A 17,004-nucleotide genomic window follows, 5' to 3' on the forward strand; every position below is an offset into this window, starting at 1 on the left:
ATACTGTAGTTTCCCTTTAGGATTTCAGATAAAGCCCCAAAACCTTTGTTGCTCTAGTTTTTGGTTATTGCCCACCATTTGCACCTTAACTCAGAGGTTAGCATTATGTACCACCGACTGGTTTAATGTCTGACTACTCTTGCCAACTAGCCTAATACTAACATTGGTAATATTACCAGTAATTGCAATAATAATAATACGCCTAAGTCCAATGTGAAATTACTAGATGATTAGGGATCTAGAAGACAAGAGAGAAGGCATTGTATTTTATCTCACCACACTTTTTTTAATCATGTTACCACATAGTACAACATTGATTTGGCTGAGATATTTTCCATAATGCTCCATTACAACATTCTACAATGTGGTATTGCGAGTTATAATAGTGTGATGAGCTAAAATCTAATGCCTTTACATACTTTATCTAGATCCCTAGTGATCTAGTATTTTCACGTTGGACCTGGGCTCATTATTATTATCATCATTATTATTATAATTATTGTAAATGGTGTGATGATGAGTTAAAATTCTTTGCAGTTTCCTTTGTAATCTGCAATCCTAACAAAATAAGGTTCGATCTGGGTTCGATTCCCATTGAATCCAATGCTGAGCAAATGAGGTCAGCGATATTTGTCGACTGATCAATCAGTGCTCAATTACATGTTGTAGTAACGTAAGACCTGGGTATGATGGGCACCCAATCTTTTGAGTTCCTATTCGGGTGAAAAATATGCATGTATACACGGATAAATGCGGTAAACCAAAAAAAATAATGCAATTTTATTTTCTTACTATGCAGCCTGGTTCCAAACAACCCACCGGTGGTTGCCGTCCACTGTCATAACTCACCAAAGAATTGAGAAAAGGTCCAAAGCTTTATGTCTAAATCCTTGTTTCTAAAAGTAAAAACACATTGGACTTAATCTCTAAGCAGGGCAGGGAAAAAACTGCATTTCTCTTCTCAAGTGATTTTATATGTATAATTTAAATGTCCAACAGAATTTTCTTCTGCAATGAAAAGAAAGATACCAACCAGGACTGCTTATCATTATCCTCAGTTCTTTTGTAGAATTTTATCTTAAAAATCTACTTAAAACAACTCTTGTTGTGCTTACGTCTCTGTGCTTGCACAACTTTCTGATGCCAAGCACGTCTGGAGAATCTTGTGATAGAACGGGGAGAAGACCAGCTTATTGTAGTTAACGAGACAACTGAAACGAACGGCAAGTTCTCTTAGTTCCTTGCTGATGGGTGCTAGACCTCCAGGCATGGGGGGAGGGGTCTTGTGTTGACTGGACTCCAGAGTGGCCAGTAGGTAGCTCTGAACCCGAGAATCTAGAAGAAAGAGACACGCAAAGATTTACCCAATCTGATTGATTGACGTTTGTTTGGGCTTTTATCTGGGCTCAACATAAAAAAACAACATCAATCACTTATTAACAAAAGCAAACAAAACTATTTGAATAAAAAAACAGCTGTACAACACACTTATAGAAATTCTTCGGTTAATGGAAACCAGAATGCGCCTGCCAGACGTGAAAATCCGCAAAGAAGCGTCGCACCTTGGGCACCAGAGTGTCTCCTGAGGGAGGCTGAGGTCCCTGCAGACCTCGTTTGAAAATAGCTCACCGGTGCTGGGTCATTGTGATTTTCTAGTAAAATATATTTTTTAGTGGTTGACTGAGTCTATTTAACCCTACTCTTGCTATTAACCTGGAAATAACATTGTTGCAACGTGTTATTTTACAAAAGCATATCAAACTGGGTGCCCTTTGCACTAATTGGTAAAAAGAAAATGGAAAAAAAGCAGCTCTCAGCTTCAAAAAGGTTGGCTACTCCTGATCTAAATTGTTCCATAAATGAATAAAGTTCCTTTTACAGTGGGCACAATGGCTTTTCAACTTTCAAAACACTTACCCATTAACTGGCGGACTGTGTTATCCGGCTGACATGTTGCCAAGATTTGCCCCTTCAAAGTGTCTTGTTGCTCAGTTGTCAATGTAGTATAGCCATGCTGACTTAAACATTTATTCAGTTCCATGCAAAGTTTCTCACCGGTGGTCACCAGGGTCTCTTGAAGGTTGAAAGACCTTGAAAAGTACAACATGATACTTGCATGACACAACACAACATGGCTACTAGTTGTTCATTTTGCTAATGCAGCAAAATTGTGAAGTTTTACTTTTACAGTTTCATACATTTTTGTTTTCATCCCACTTACATTTACAACCAGGTAATATCAAAACATCCATCCATCCATTATCTGTACCACTTATCCTCAGTAGGGTCGCGGGGTGCTGGAGCCCATCCCAGCCATATTCGGGCAGTGTGCAGGGGACACCCTGAACTGGTTGCCAGCCAGTCGCAGGGCACACAGGAACAGACAATTCACTCGCTCATTCACACTTAGGGACAATTTGGACCGGCCAATTAACCTGACATGCATATTTTTGGAATGTGGGGGGAAACCAGAGTCCCCGGAGGAAACCCACGCAAGCACGGGGAGAACATGCAAACTCCGCACAGGAAGGTTGGTAGCTGGATTTGAACCCATGACCTCAGAACAGTGCCACACACGCGCTAACCATCGTGCCGCCGTGCTGCCCAATATCATTACAATAACAAATTAATAAAATACTTAGAAATGCACATCAACTGGTATCATTAACAAAGAAGCGCTCAGCTTCAAAAAGGTTGATGGCCCTTGGGTAAGATGTTAAATTTTGCTACCTTTTTTCATTTCATAAACTCTTAGAATAAAGTCGCATTTACTTAAAATTTTTCAAACAATATTTTGGGAGTTGGGTGGTTAGCGCGTCTGTGGCACAGTTCTGAGGTCATGGGATCGAATCCTGTGCATGTTCTACCCGGGCATGCATGGGTTTCCTCCAGGCACTCTGGTTTACTCCCACATTGCAAAAACATGCATGTCTACACTAATTGAGATGTTTTGGGGTTTTTTTGTAATGCAAGACCGCTCTTGAATTTTGATTTCCTGGAAGGGGGATTACCTTGTGCGCGGTCCCTTCTCAAAGTTTCCTTATTTTCCTCATGCTGAGGTTTTGAGTTTTTCCTTGCCCTTATGTAGGTTTTAGATCAGGGGATGGCGTAATAATAGTCTGTAGTCTGTCATAGTATATGATCTGTGCACCCCTTTGAGACTTCTTGTGATTAAGAGCTATACAAATAAACATGACTTAAATTGAAGTGACTACTTAAGATAGAAAAACTGTATTGCATGGAGGTTTTGTTTCCCGTGAGTTAATTTTGAACATTAAAGAATATCAATGTCACATGCTTGTACTTACGGGGTGTGCATGTCTGCAAGCATGACATTAATTGTGTTTTTAAGCATCTCCATGAGCCCAGGAAGGCCCGAGATGGCTTCCCCCTTGGTCGTGTAAAGGATGAGTAATACTGATGAGAGTAAAACCAGTTGTTCAGTCATCTGCTGTATTTCCTGGAACCGAGCCTGATCCATCAGCAACGTCTAGGTAGCAAAAGACAAATAGGTAAAAGTGCAAGGAAATCTTTGAGAAAATGTGATCCGTTTTTCTCAAACAGTCACACACTGTGTCAAGTTATAAAAGGGTTTACCTCAGGGAAGGGCTCTGAGAGATGTTCCCATTTTAGCAGTCTTAAATATGCATGATTATGTACACGAGCAGGAAGGAGAGCAGGAGGATCGGATGAGGCACCAGTGGAAGAGGCCTCACTTAAGTTCTTTATTGTGTCCTTCAGCCACTTGTCAGTGTAGTCTAGAGCATCTAAACAAGAGTAATAGAATTTTCAATTGCAACACTTTGCACGTCAATACATTGTCGATGGAAAAAGATCAAAATTTATGAGGGGAATTATTTAGATAACTTAAGTTCTTTATTGTGTCCTTCAGCCACTTGTCAATGTAGTCTAAAGCATCCAGACAAAAGGGATAGAGTTTGCAATTGCAAAACTGTGCAAGTCACAACATTGTAAATAGAAACAGGTCAAAATCAAATAGAATAAATTATTTAGATGAAAAGAAAATTCTTAAAAAAAATTAAGGGAAAAAAAAAAGAAGACAACAGTTTTGAGACCAGCAAGGAGATTGATCATGAATCTAGAGAATGCTCCATAACAAAAACCAGCAACAGTGCTGTGTTGACACAGGGATTAGAAACAAATAAGGATTTTTTTTTTTAAATAACATTTTTCAAATGATTATTTTTAAACTGATGTGAGCTCATCACATCAGGAGCTTGTTAATTCACAGTTGGGCCCAAAAATATTTAGACAGACACACATTTTTCACAATCTGGGCTCTACATGCAACTACATTTGACTTGAAATTGAATATTTTGACCAGAATTGAAGTGCAAACCATAATGTTTAATTCAACATCAACAATTAACTCCAGACCTTTTCACTACTTAAATGATGACAGGTTAACAAGGGAGACTTCTGAGTCAATTACAGCCTTCTGAGTCAATTGTCGAATTGCTTTTGGTCCTTTGAAAAATCGGTATAAAAGGTGTAGAGAGCTATAATTCCTCAAATCTCCGATTAGGATGTGGAAGGTCTTAAATTGCAACAGTGATTGTGCACTTTAAGCCCGTATTAGTTATTTAGTTGTATTTTGGAATTAGTTATCTGTACAGCTAAAATAACAAAATTTGAGACACTGTCCAAATATTTCCATTGGACTACAATGTGTGAAAACATAACTTAGATCTCGAACATTTTTAGTTATTTTTTATCTTTCCAGTCAACATTTTTTTTCACTCATTTTTATTTGGAATCATTACTGTGGCCAATGTCTACATTATTAATTGAACTTTAGTTTCTGTTGTTTTAAAAATGTTCTATTTACTTAGTTCACTGCTGCGGGTAGTTTCTGACTCCTAATAAAATGCCACCAACATTAAAATTGACGGATGGCCACATACCCTCACAAGTAGTGCAATATAATGTGTGGATTTCCAGTGAGTTGTTTAAGTTTATAACGTTTTGAGAGTCTCCCTCAACATACAGTGAAGAAAATAAGTATTTGAACACCCGCTATTTCTCCCAAATTAAAAAATCATGTAGGGGTCTGGAATTTTCATTATAGGTGCATGTTCACCATGAGAGAGATAAACTAAAAAGAAAAATCCAGAAATTACACTGTATGATTTTTTTAACGATTTGTTTGTATGATACAGCTGCAAATAAGTATTTGAACACCTGAGAAAATGAATGTTAATATCTTTTTCATCAAGCTGCTTGGCTATTGCTCCGTAACCCTTTCTAGCCTTATGGAGGTGTACAATTTTGTCTCTGGTGTCTTTGGACAGCTCTTTTGTCTTTGCCATGTTACAAGGTAAAGTCTTACTGATTTTATGGGGTGGACAGGTGTCTTTATGCAGCTAACTAACCTCAAACAGTGCATCTGATTCAGGAATATACATGGAGTGCAGGTGGACTTCTAATGGGCGGATTAACAGGTATTTTAGGGTCAGAATTCTAGATGATACACAGGCGTTCAAATACTAATTTGCAGCTGTATCCCACAAATAAATTGTTAAAAGATCATGTATTGTGATTTCTGGATTTTTCTTTTTAGTTTATCTCTCTCACAGTGGACATGCACCTACGATGAACATTTCAGACCCCTCCATGATTTAAAAGGGGAAGAAATAGCAAAATAGCAGGGTGTTCAAATACTTAATTACTTCACTGTACATAGTAATACACAATTGTCTTTAATCAATAAAAAAAAAGTCAAATCATAAATGTATCAAGCAATGAAAACACAGGTTGCAAAAGAAAAAAGAGCGGGTGAGCAACTGACAATAAAGACAAAATATGGGGATAACCTTAAAGGTATATCTGAAAATGACAACTCTAAATAGTATAAAGGTCTTACTGGGCTGTCTGTCCAAAAACTCCTGGAACTTGTTTCTTTCATACTCAACAGACAGGTCCATTAGGCGAGGCCTAAGGCTGCTTACAAAATAATTAGACATGTCCAACTTCATCAGGTCCAAAACGGAGAATATGGCTCTGAGAATGGCAGGACAAACATGTGAGAATATTGTGTGGAATGGTTTATGTGTGTATTCCTTTTATTTCACCAAGCAACATTCAGGGGTGAACAATAGAGTCTATACCAGCTGACCTTTTGAGGAGAATGGGTAATACTGGTTATAAACAAACCCTAAAGTCATATGTATAACAGATCAATCCAAACTATCCATACTACCGCTCAAATGTTTGGGGTTACCCAGAGAATTTTGGTTTTCAATTGGAAGTGATGGATTTAGTTATCAAATCAGTTCAAAATAAATAGAAAGTCGAGTAAAGACATAAAGAGGGTTAGAAACCGGGCCCAAGGCATAAAAGAACTAAGCTGCTGCTTAGGGCCCCGCGACCACTAGGGGGCCATAAAGAGCGTTTAACTTTTTGAGAGCAATCTTTGTCCTCAATGTCACTTTTGTGTGTCTAAAACAGAAAACCTTTGACAGAAAAATTATTAAACTAAATATTAAATATAGTGCTTGAAAACCAGGGACTCCTTATATTATTTTGCTTTCATTTGGAAAAGAAAAAAAATAGTAGATAAAAACTACTAAAATACTATGATGCAAAATACTCCACATATAAATATTACCGTAGAATTACTACAAAAACACAACTACAGTAATATTATAAAAATACTGAAGGAATATGAAAAAAGCAATACTATGTGAATACTTCAAAAAATTATAAAAATATTACTAAAATACTGCTTTGGAAATACACAAAAAATGTTTATGCAGAAATACTTTAAAAATACCACTTCATAATACTATAATACAAAACGCAAAAAGAAAAATACTGCAAAAATACAACAACTAGGGCAATACTACAAAAATTCTACTATGGAAATACGACAAAAATACTACAAAAATAAAACTACAGAAATACTTTACTACAGAAATACTACAGATGTCCATCAAAAATTTTACAATAGAAATACTACAAAATAAAACAGAAATAGTAAAAAAAATACAAACATAATAGACAAATACACTGAAATCATGAAAGTACTGTAATACAAAAATAATACTACAGAAATACTAAGAATTTACCAATATGGAAAAACTACCAAGACAACTACAGCAGAAATCATACAAAAATAAAACTATAGTAGTACTGCAAAAAAAACTACTGAACTTCAACAAAAATCCGACTACAGATATACTTAAAAAATACTTTTTCAAAAGTACAACTACCGTAACGTTTGAAAACCACATATCAAATGAATTGCTTGAAATAGGGACTTTATATATTATTTTGCGTTAAATCTGATCGTTTCAAAACCAATTTCATGAGACTAATCGAGTTCAAAAGAACTATACCATGTAAATGTTTAAAATGTCTGCATGTAATTTATTCACAAATTTAAAAATTTGTTTTTTTTCCGAGATCGGCCCAATGGCCCAAAATCTTCGACCCAATGCGGCCCCCGACTCCAAATAGTTGGCCATCCTGTATTAGAACATGGAATGAGTTATAGTAGGTATGTAAATTATCAAGTCTACTTTTGCTAATTTTTCTTTGGGCTCCATGAAGACTTAGGCTGACCCTGGTTAGAAATAATTAAAAATTGTATCCTTCAAATTTTGCTCTTGTCAAAGAATGCTCCATTTGCAGCAATTACAGCATTGCAAACCTTTGGCATTTAACTTGTTCATTTGTTGAAGTAATCTGGAGAAATTTCACCCAATGGGCCTCGCTACGCCTATGTGAAAACTGCATTAATAACCATACATTTGCAGCAAAAATAGTAATTCACCACACGTTAACAACACATGGGGTCATTTATGATTATCATTGGAAAAAAAAACATTAGTTTTACCCTAAAAATAAGGAAATATCTAATCCCCAAAATTTTGAGCTGTAGTGCAATCGTTACCACCCAAGCCATCTTATAGAAAGCGTTTACGCAGTCTATAGTTACAAAACCAAACACAGAAACATGGGCCAAACATGTACACAGAACCAACAGGACTGAAACAGGAACCTAAGAAACCTTTAACGTGAATGTAATTTGCTAAATACTCGTCAATAAGCCTAATTCGTCAATCTCAATGTGCCATCTTAAAAATAAACATCTTTACTCACCGTAGAGAATGCTGAAAATTTAAAGACAGAAAAACTGATGGCACTTATTGGGATGCTTATCTTAGATTCTAACGTAATATTGTTCTATGAGAGCAAAGCTGAAATAACTAGTTGCAACTTTCTCTTTTTGTTGATTGATATTGTATTTCTCAATACTTATTACAGAAAACAAATAATACAAAGAACTTCAAACAACCCTATGTGAAAAAGAAATGATTACTTTGATTTCAATTATACAACATTTAAGGGCGCCACGTGAATATTTTGACTAGTCCTACCAGTGCGGGTAAATTTTCTTTTTTAGGACAGCACAAGACTTACTAACTTTCAGCAGGCTATGCCAAACTCAAAAGCTGTTAAGTAAATGATTCATTTAATGTATGATACAATGATTTATTTGTTTCTGTGGTGAGATATAAAAAAGGGGAATGATATGTAAAATATTAATTTTGTTTTTATTATTGGATACCTGCAAAGAGCTTTGCTGAGGATGCTAGGGCTGTTTTTTATTTTGTCTATCATTTTGGACAGTTGTTCTTTTTTTAGATTATTATGCGCTATTTAAATCATTGTCCCTATAGGCCAATTATGTTGCTGTTCTGTGATAGCCACACCCTTTAAGGCTGATCTGCTTTGAAGATTTAATAAAAAAGAAAGGGTTCAGGTAAGAGCTCTTAGAAATGGTTGGACTTTCTTATCTGAAGGCTTCTCTCCCTGTCCTCCTTCAAGGTTCGAAATTGTTTGGTGTCTTCTCTCCTTAGTTTGATTGTCAACTAAATTTTAAACTTAACACTCAACCTCTCAACACAAGTAAATTCAAATGCCAAGAAATTGAAAAAGTAGTGTGGAGCACGGATAAAAAGGTTGCAGCTTTTGGTTGAAGTTGCAATAAGGCACTGAATTTATTTATTTAGTTGTAGTTGCAAATCATCGCAAATTCCTGGAAAGTCTGGTCTATTGTTAACGAGCACAAACAAGTTGGATTTTCCTATCCATCCATCCATTTTCTCACTTCAAAATTGAGCTTTTGATGAAAAAAAAGAGAACTTTTCTCAGCCTTACTTGAGCAAAGGAACAAACTCCGTGATCTCCTTCAGTTTGCGGATGTCCTCATCCCTCCAAGGGGCACAAAGTAATCCCATCATCTCAATAATAAAACTGGATAAAGCGCCGACGTCCAGGGCTCCTTTTTCCGCTTGTTGCTGGATTAGAGTCAGGTCAAGAACTTCCTCAATCCGGGAGGGCAAGTGACTCCGGCCCGTTACCAAGAAAGATAGCAAAGTCTGCAGAAAAATCATGATTAACATTCAATTATGGCTAGTACATTATAAGGCTCAACATTTATGTCATATACCACGGTATATCTCCGTATGTATTGCCAATGTGTCCAAATCATTGCTTCTTTGCATATATTTTCTCTTCCAGGGATTTGAAACTTTTAGGCAGCTTGTGCCCCCACTTGAGTAGCCCTTTATAGATGAGCAGGTAAAACTGAATAGGATGCAAAAATATTCTGGTACGTTTGCACATAATAATCTCGATGCGTCTGATTAAGAGGTTGATGGGGCTAAAAGCGTCTCCCAGAACATTGAGACTTGTTTTTTATTGGTATTGTTCCGCCAGAGTTGAATGTACATGATAATTTGTCAATCCTGTTCAACTGAATCTAAAAAGACAATTAAAAAAACATACCGAAGTGAAAAATGTTTCCAGAGCAAAAATAAAGATTTGAAAATGATAAACGATTTTGAATCAGGAAAAAAAAGGAAACTGTAAAATTTGTGAAAGTGTAAAAATGAACATTTTATTAAAAATGTTTCTAAGTGAATCAACATTATTAGATCTAGCTGTGTATAACACACAGTTTTTGTACCTAAAAAATAACTCAAAGTTTGAGTGTGCGTTAAATCAGAGGTTTTACGGACAATATCTGACCACAACCTCAGTGTTGGAGGCAACAGAAATCGAAACCAGGTTGCGGCATTGAAAGCGCAGGATCATTACCACTAGACCAGCAGTGATATGGATGACTTTGGAAAAGACATTCGATTTAATCTCGATATCACACTACTTTTTCCACTAAACAAGGGAGGAATGTTAAAGAACAGAGAAAACCAAAAGTTGTCTTAAAAGTATAAACGTGAGAAGGCATGAGGTGGAAAAAACAACCAGGAGAACTTGATGATGAATCGGACTTTAAAAAAGGACATTATCTAAATACATTTTAATGTTATGTTGTTATTGTGTTCATAGTTTAAGTTGTCAATAAATTATTTTTTTAATGGCCGCACATGTTTAACAAAGTATTTCACTCACAATGCTTAGTTTGAGCTGAGTAAAAGTAAAACAAAATTTTCCACCATTTCTAACAAAAAATTAGGGGTGCCTTTTATACACAAGTGCATATAGACACGAATAAATCCAGTAACCCAAATGATGTGGACATGTCCCCTTCCTTGATGGTAAACAGGACAGTCTGAGTAAATTAGAATATTGTCACAAAGTTCTTTACTTTGTTTTATTCAATTAAAAAACATTGCCATACATTCTGGATTTATCATAAATCAACTGCAATATCGCGTGTCTTTTATTGTTTCATTATTGCTGATTATGGCGAAAGCTCAAATATCCCAAGTCAAAATATTCAAATATCATAAAAAAAGTATACTAGTAAGTTAGTTAGTTCAAATACTGTATTTTCAAATACACTGCTGTGATTTTTGTCATTTCCAACGCTTTTAATCTTAAGTTATAACATTGTTTTCTTGTAACATGAATGGGCCTAGCTCAGGGATGTCAAACTCATCTGAGCTCGAGGGACACGTGGTAGAAAATACATTCTCACTGTGTCCGGATGAGTAGATTATTAAAGGGAAAGAGAGACAGCGAAAGACAGAAAAAAAAAGAAAGTGTGAAAGCTTAAGAGAGAAGGAGTGACAGAGAGAGAGAAAAGAAGAAAGAAAGACAGAAATAACAAGAGAAAAAAAAAGAAATAAAGAAATAACGAGAGAAAATGATAAAGAAATAACAAGAGAAAATGCTAAAGAAAGAAATAACGAGAGAAAATGATAAAGAAAGAGAGAAAGAGAGAGACAAAGATAAAGAGAGAGACACAGACAGACTGACAAACAGATCTCCTGTGCTTATCTCAGTGTTGTTTCGCGGGCTGGATTTAAACACTTGGTGGGAGGGATCCGGCCCATGGGCCGCAGGTTAGGAACCCCTGGTCTAGCTAAATAATAGCAGATTCACAGTCAACTGGACTTTACCTTTTTAATTTCTGCCAACTGTTGGATGAGGTGACCATACTGTGGGGGCTCCTCCTTTAGCTGCTCTTCCAGTACATCCCAGAATGCTTGGTGCAAAATATCTTTTACCCTGCGCTCAAAACTGTACAGATGCATTGAACGGATTCACGTGAAGGAATAATTGCAATGTACTTTCGGAGCTTGCGGGAAACAATCTGACCTTCCTTCAGGAAACTCGGATGGTTTAAATTGAAAAGACGGGTTAACAACCATTTCGTGCGCCAAAGCCATATTGGCGACTCCTTTTGCTGTCTCCATGACTTCTTCCACGGACGCAAACTGAGGTGGGCTGGCTAAGAGGGGGGAAATAACAAAAATATTTTTTTTTATTTCAAAGTGCATCATATTGAAAAGGGGATGGTTGGTTGTATCCCTTAACCGTACTGGTCGTAGGGGCACCATTTCCTGTGATGTCCCTTGGGCAAGTACAGCCTGGTGGCGCCCATCCCTCTCCAGAGCTACATATGTTTCCACCCAGTCTCGAACTGGGGACCTTTCACGTGTAAGGCGAATGTGCTTACCACTGCACTACGTAAATATACAGTATATAAAATGTATATAAAATGGTTTGATGGGCCAGGTATAGTTGTACACCGGGCCGGATGTGGCCTGCAGGCTGTAAGTTTGACACCTATATTTAGAAGCTTTATTTTATTTTATCATCTCACAGTGTCAACTGTAAAAAGGATCACTAAAGAACCACATTTGTGTTACATTGACATTTCAGTTTTAGACATTTTCTGGCTGTAAACCTGTTCTTATAAATGTCAGCTTCCGGGCTGACTGTCACAGACTGATGTGCATTGTTGGAACATCATTCAAAAGTATGCTTTCAGTTGCTCAGTTATAGGAAAGAAAATTAAATCGTAATCATGAATTATTTCAAATTGCAATACTTGTAGAAACGAAATGTGATACAAGTCAAATCGGCACCTCAGTACAGTATTGTGATACAATCGAATCTTGACCACAGCATGTGGTCCCACCCCAACAAAACACAGTAAGTTACAACTTATTTCAATATAAAATACTACATAGAATACAGCAAAAATAATAATGATTCTTTTTTAAATGCACATTTTTACCTGAAATTTAGACATTTTCATTGCATGCTGTGTTGTTTAGCGGCTTTACGGTGAGCGCGTGTCTGCGTGGTGCATCAAGATCTGTTTTAACCCTCCCACAGAAACACCGCCGCGCGATTGATGTATGAATCACGACAGCTCCGAAAAAATCTCGTGGACAGGTGACTGGGGCTTTGTGCAAAAAATGACCGTGCTGTTTGTGCATTATGCCTCGAGAGCGTTGTACCTCACACGTCAAGTGTTAAACGTCATTACGAGATGAAACATGAACATGAAGGACGAGTCTGAAAAGGCGGATACATTAAAACGCGCTGTGTCCAGGTACGGTGTAGTGCCTAAATCCGACTCCCCTGCAAAATCCCCCCCCACTCGCGTGAACGCGCATTCTGCTGTGCTTCCGACAAAAGCAATCGTATTCTATATAACAAGTTTATTAAAACAATAAAGCGAGCTAATTAAAACAATTAAGAGATCGTAGTCTATATAACGCGTTCATTAAAACAAAGCCCAATCGTATTCTACAAAATGCGTTTGTTAACGCGGAGGAAAAAGTCACAACACCGGAGCTGAATCAATGTACGCTATGATATCCACGATCACAACTAACTGTACACAAATAGCCTTTATTTGATGTACTATAAAAGACATATGTAATGTATTTTTATTGTGAATGAAACCCTGGTTGCATTGGATCCTGTGGTGTAAACAAATCCTTTTTTTTCCAGACTTCCCTGCATATACTTTTTGCAAAGTAAGGCACACTTTAAACCTATTATGTTTTTTTGGCTTTGGAATCCAACTACAGAGGAATACCTCCACTTTGTGATGTGTTAATGAATAGGTGTTCGAAAAATCTAGTTTGTTTTATTACTAATATTATTATTAATAATAATAGTAATATTATGAGAAACGTCTGAAACCCTTCAAAATCACAGTGCTGACATATTTTTGTCACAGAAGAATATTTCACGATTCCTTACCTCGTGGAGCAGTTGATTGTGTTTGTGGACATGTATTTGCTGGGACTTGCTTCCTCACCGACTGCCCCGATTCACAAGTATTCTGTGGACCTTCCTCTGCCTTCTTATCTCCTCCACCAGCAATTTGGTCAGCCTCATTTGGCATGCTGTGGTCTGGAGAGTATATAATGCCGAATGCAGTGACTATTTGAAATTTTCTGTAAAAAAAAGACGAGTGCCAGGTCACGACTGGGAGTAAGGTGCTACAAACTAATGTTACAAAGCAACAAGTTCATGGAACATCCAAAAAAACTGGATGTAGTAGTGATGGCAGCCTGGGCAGTCCATATGCTATCCCATTCATATAGTATTGTGTATGTCAGCGTACACTAGCGTGGACTTTCCCGCATTCTACAGCACACATTGTCAGATAGAGGTAAGACCTTGGGCCTGGGTACGGAGATATAAGGCAACCTCGATCAAGCATTTGTTTGTTTGTATTGCAGCTTCGACGATAAAGCATGATATGCGCATGCGCGTCACGTTATATCCGTTTCTGTATACAGTATATTCGAAGTCTGGCGTTAGTGTCATAATCGTGAATTAAAGGGAAAATCAATTTTAAATCATTAAGTCGGGCCGGCCTTCTTTTTCGGCATTTTTTTTTTCGTGGAGGCACAGCATGCACTTACTTTTACTGAAGTAATTATTTGGATGACTACTTTTTCCTTCTACTTGAGTGATATTATCCTGAAGTAACTGTACTTTTAATTGAGTAACACTTCGGGGCGGCACCACGCTTAAGTGCACACTCGGATTAGGGGACCGAACCGGCAGTAAACCCAAAGCTGCACCTTGGCGCTGAATTTCAGCACCTCACAGACATCGGCCAAAAAAAGTACTTTGGTGCCGAAATGCAGCTTCGGGTTAACTCCAGACCCAGCCCTTCAAATCAAGTTAATTAGTCGGGTTCGGGCTTTTGTACCAGCGGGCCATGTGGGGTCGAGCTAGATGTTTTAGGCTCGATCTTACCTCTAATGTTATCTCAGTCCCCATGTAACCTTACGTACTGAAGTGATTACGTAAAAGTTGTTCGCATTTTGGAATATCATGAATTAATCTGTGAGAGTGGACATTGTTGCTCGATTCATTTAAAACAATGGATATACGGAAGTGGCTTTTAAAACATAATCAGACTTGGTCACCAGCCCAGATGTTGTCTGTGGAACAAGAGAAGAAAAATAAAAACCAGAGAACAGGGCTGCCTCCACCTAAAGTAGGTGTCACCTGTTGCGGTGATGGAAATTCTGTCTCTTTCGGGTCTGCTCACTTAAAAGAGCCAGCTCTTTAGGCTCCCAATCGGCTCTTCAAGTTTTTTGTTGTTGCTTGAATCCATATATTATCGCTTATTGTGTTATTTACACAAAAAAATACATCCAAAAAATGAAAAAGACCCAACTGAAAAAAAAACCCAAAATAAATGTTTTTAAAAAAAGTAAATGAAGTGAAAAATAAAAATAAAGAAAAAGTAAAAGCAAGAAAAAAGAAGTAAAAAGCAATTAATAAATAAAATAAGAAGAAAAGAAAAGAAAAAAGGGGAAAGAGAAAGGAAAAAAGCAGGAAAGGAAAAAAGAAACCGAAGAAAAAGCAAGAAAAAAATATATAAAAGCTTAAGAAATGAAACAAAATAAAAATTAAAAAGGGAAATAAAGAACAATAGCAGAAAAAAGTGGGAAAAAGAATTAAAAAGCTAGGGAGAATAAGAAACAATAGAGGAAATAGGATTCTAAAAACAAATGAGTAAAAAGAACGAAAAAGAACAAAAACGGCAGGTTATTGTTTGTCCCATAGATAGAGATAGATAGATAGATAGATAGATACTTTATTCATCCCCGAAGGGAAATTCACATTTGGTCAGCATATTACCAATAATAGTGCAATATTATGCACAAAATGAATTATATATTCAATATATTATTCCACTCAATTGTAATAGTAATTACTCATTTTAAGCTTTGAACCTTTTTATACGTAGCAACTTTAAAGTCAAGCAACTGGAAACCCTTCGTGCCACAATAAAATGATTTGTAATTCGTACTTTCGGAGTAACGCAATACTTTTGAGTGCCAGTAATCCGGGGTAACGGAATTTGAACGAAGTAACTAGGAACGGTAGCTAAATTGTTTTTTACTGTAACGCACCTAACACTGATTATTACAAGCACATTATGAATGTTGGGTGTAAAATATTGGTTGTTTACTTCACAAAAGCTACGAATCAAAACAAATAAATGATGGTCGTTTAAACTAATAGATTAGTGATGGAGTCACACAAACCCGAAAATTAAGAGCGATGCAAGCAACCATTTTGAATTTGTATTGATCGCAACGTCATAAACCATACTTACATCAGCACTTGGAATAATATGACTTGCCTTAAATGATTTGATGTATTTCGACCCTGCGTAAGAAAGGATGTGCAACTGCTCCCTCAAGTCTGCTGCTGAAACTTAAAATATTACTGTTCCAACGCTTCCACAACGTGTTTTTAAAGAGAAAAGCCTTCCCATAACAAGGAAAAATAAGATTAAACGAGTGAATGGAATAAGATTCTGGGCGTATGTCGAGAAATCCAGGAAGTAAAGAAGAGTGTACCGAGACTTGATTGGTTGTTAGATAAGTGTCGTCACTGATGACGCGCAAAGCTCCACTTGCTCTTGAAACAGTTCTAATTCTCCAAGCATGATCAAAGAACGAAATGAAGTTATCAAGCGCTATAAGTATGGAGGCTCCTAAATGTTTGAAGGATAAAAGGCTTTGTGAGACATCGTTACTCTCCTTTTAGCGTTGTGACTTCCGGTTTGGGGTGGGGCACATGACGTCAGCTCGAGGCACTTTTGCTCGCCTGTGACTCACGCTGGTCTGTTTTTGTGCTGATAGGAATTCCGGCTCTTTCTTGAGAACCGGATTTTTCGGCTTGACTCACCAAGAAAAGCCAGCTCTTTTGGCTCCCAAAGAGTTCTTTAGTTTTTGTTTTAATGATATATTTCCAATGATAATGAAACCATATTCACCAAGTAGAGAGATGGGCACCATCAGGCTGTATTGCCCGAGACACACCACAGGAAATGGTGCCCCTACAATCCTAGGGGTTAAGGAATGCAACCACCAAACTATAATAACCATCCATCCATCCATCCATTCATTATCTGCACCGCTTATCCTCAATAGGGTCGCAGGGGTGCTGAAGCCCATCCCAGCCATCCTCAGGCAGTGGGCAGGGGACACCCTGAACTGGTTGCCAGCCAGTCGGAGAGCACAGAGATTTTAATTGATGCATTTACCTCCCGTCTCGATTACTGTAATGCACTACTCTGCGGCCTTCCAAAATCCTAAATCAAGAGCCTTCAGCTGGTACAAAATACTGCAGCAATGCTTTTAACAAAGACAAGAAAATTTGATCACATTACTGTGATTTTAGCTAACCTGCATTGGCTCCCTATTAGCTTAAGATGTGATTTTAAGGTTC

General features: G+C 37.3%; 1 protein-coding gene across 2 annotated transcripts; it reads right to left on the reverse strand.

The window, feature by feature from the left end:
• Positions 1-765: 765 nt before the first annotated feature.
• On the reverse strand, positions 766-16,124 carry tcp11l1 (t-complex 11, testis-specific-like 1). 2 transcript variants are annotated; one of them, XM_088339240.1, is made up of 10 exons: positions 15,911-16,124; positions 13,498-13,694; positions 11,593-11,725; positions 11,394-11,514; positions 9,187-9,407; positions 5,885-6,021; positions 3,598-3,767; positions 3,309-3,490; positions 1,918-2,090; positions 766-1,335 (listed from the first exon to the last, which is right to left on the reverse strand). In XM_088339240.1, the coding sequence occupies exons 2-10, from the start codon at positions 13,640-13,642 to the stop codon at positions 1,112-1,114; spliced, it is 1,506 nt and encodes a 501-aa protein (XP_088195366.1). In that variant the 5' UTR covers positions 13,643-13,694; positions 15,911-16,124; the 3' UTR covers positions 766-1,111. The 2 variants fall into 2 exon arrangements, with proteins under 2 accessions (XP_088195366.1, XP_088195367.1); XM_088339241.1 differs by having other exon boundaries at positions 15,884-16,124.
• Positions 16,125-17,004: the final 880 nt, after the last annotated feature.

This window comes from Urocampus carinirostris, chromosome 7 (genome assembly GCF_059441175.1).
Source record: "Urocampus carinirostris isolate Australia breed hairy pipefish chromosome 7, RoL_Ucar_1.0, whole genome shotgun sequence".
Taxonomy (NCBI): domain Eukaryota; kingdom Metazoa; phylum Chordata; class Actinopteri; order Syngnathiformes; family Syngnathidae; genus Urocampus; species Urocampus carinirostris.

Coding starts and splice junctions, on each gene's coding strand:
- tcp11l1 (XM_088339240.1), bottom strand. CDS start 13,642: ATGCCAAATGAGGCTGACCAAATTGCTGGTGGAGGAGATAAGAAGGCA. Junction 11,726..13,497: donor ACAATCAACTGCTCCACGAG/GTAAGGAATCGT, acceptor CCCCCCTCTTAG/CCAGCCCACCTCAGTTTGCG. Junction 3,768..5,884: donor GTTTTTGGACAGACAGCCCA/GTAAGACCTTTA, acceptor ACTCTTGTTTAG/ATGCTCTAGACTACACTGAC.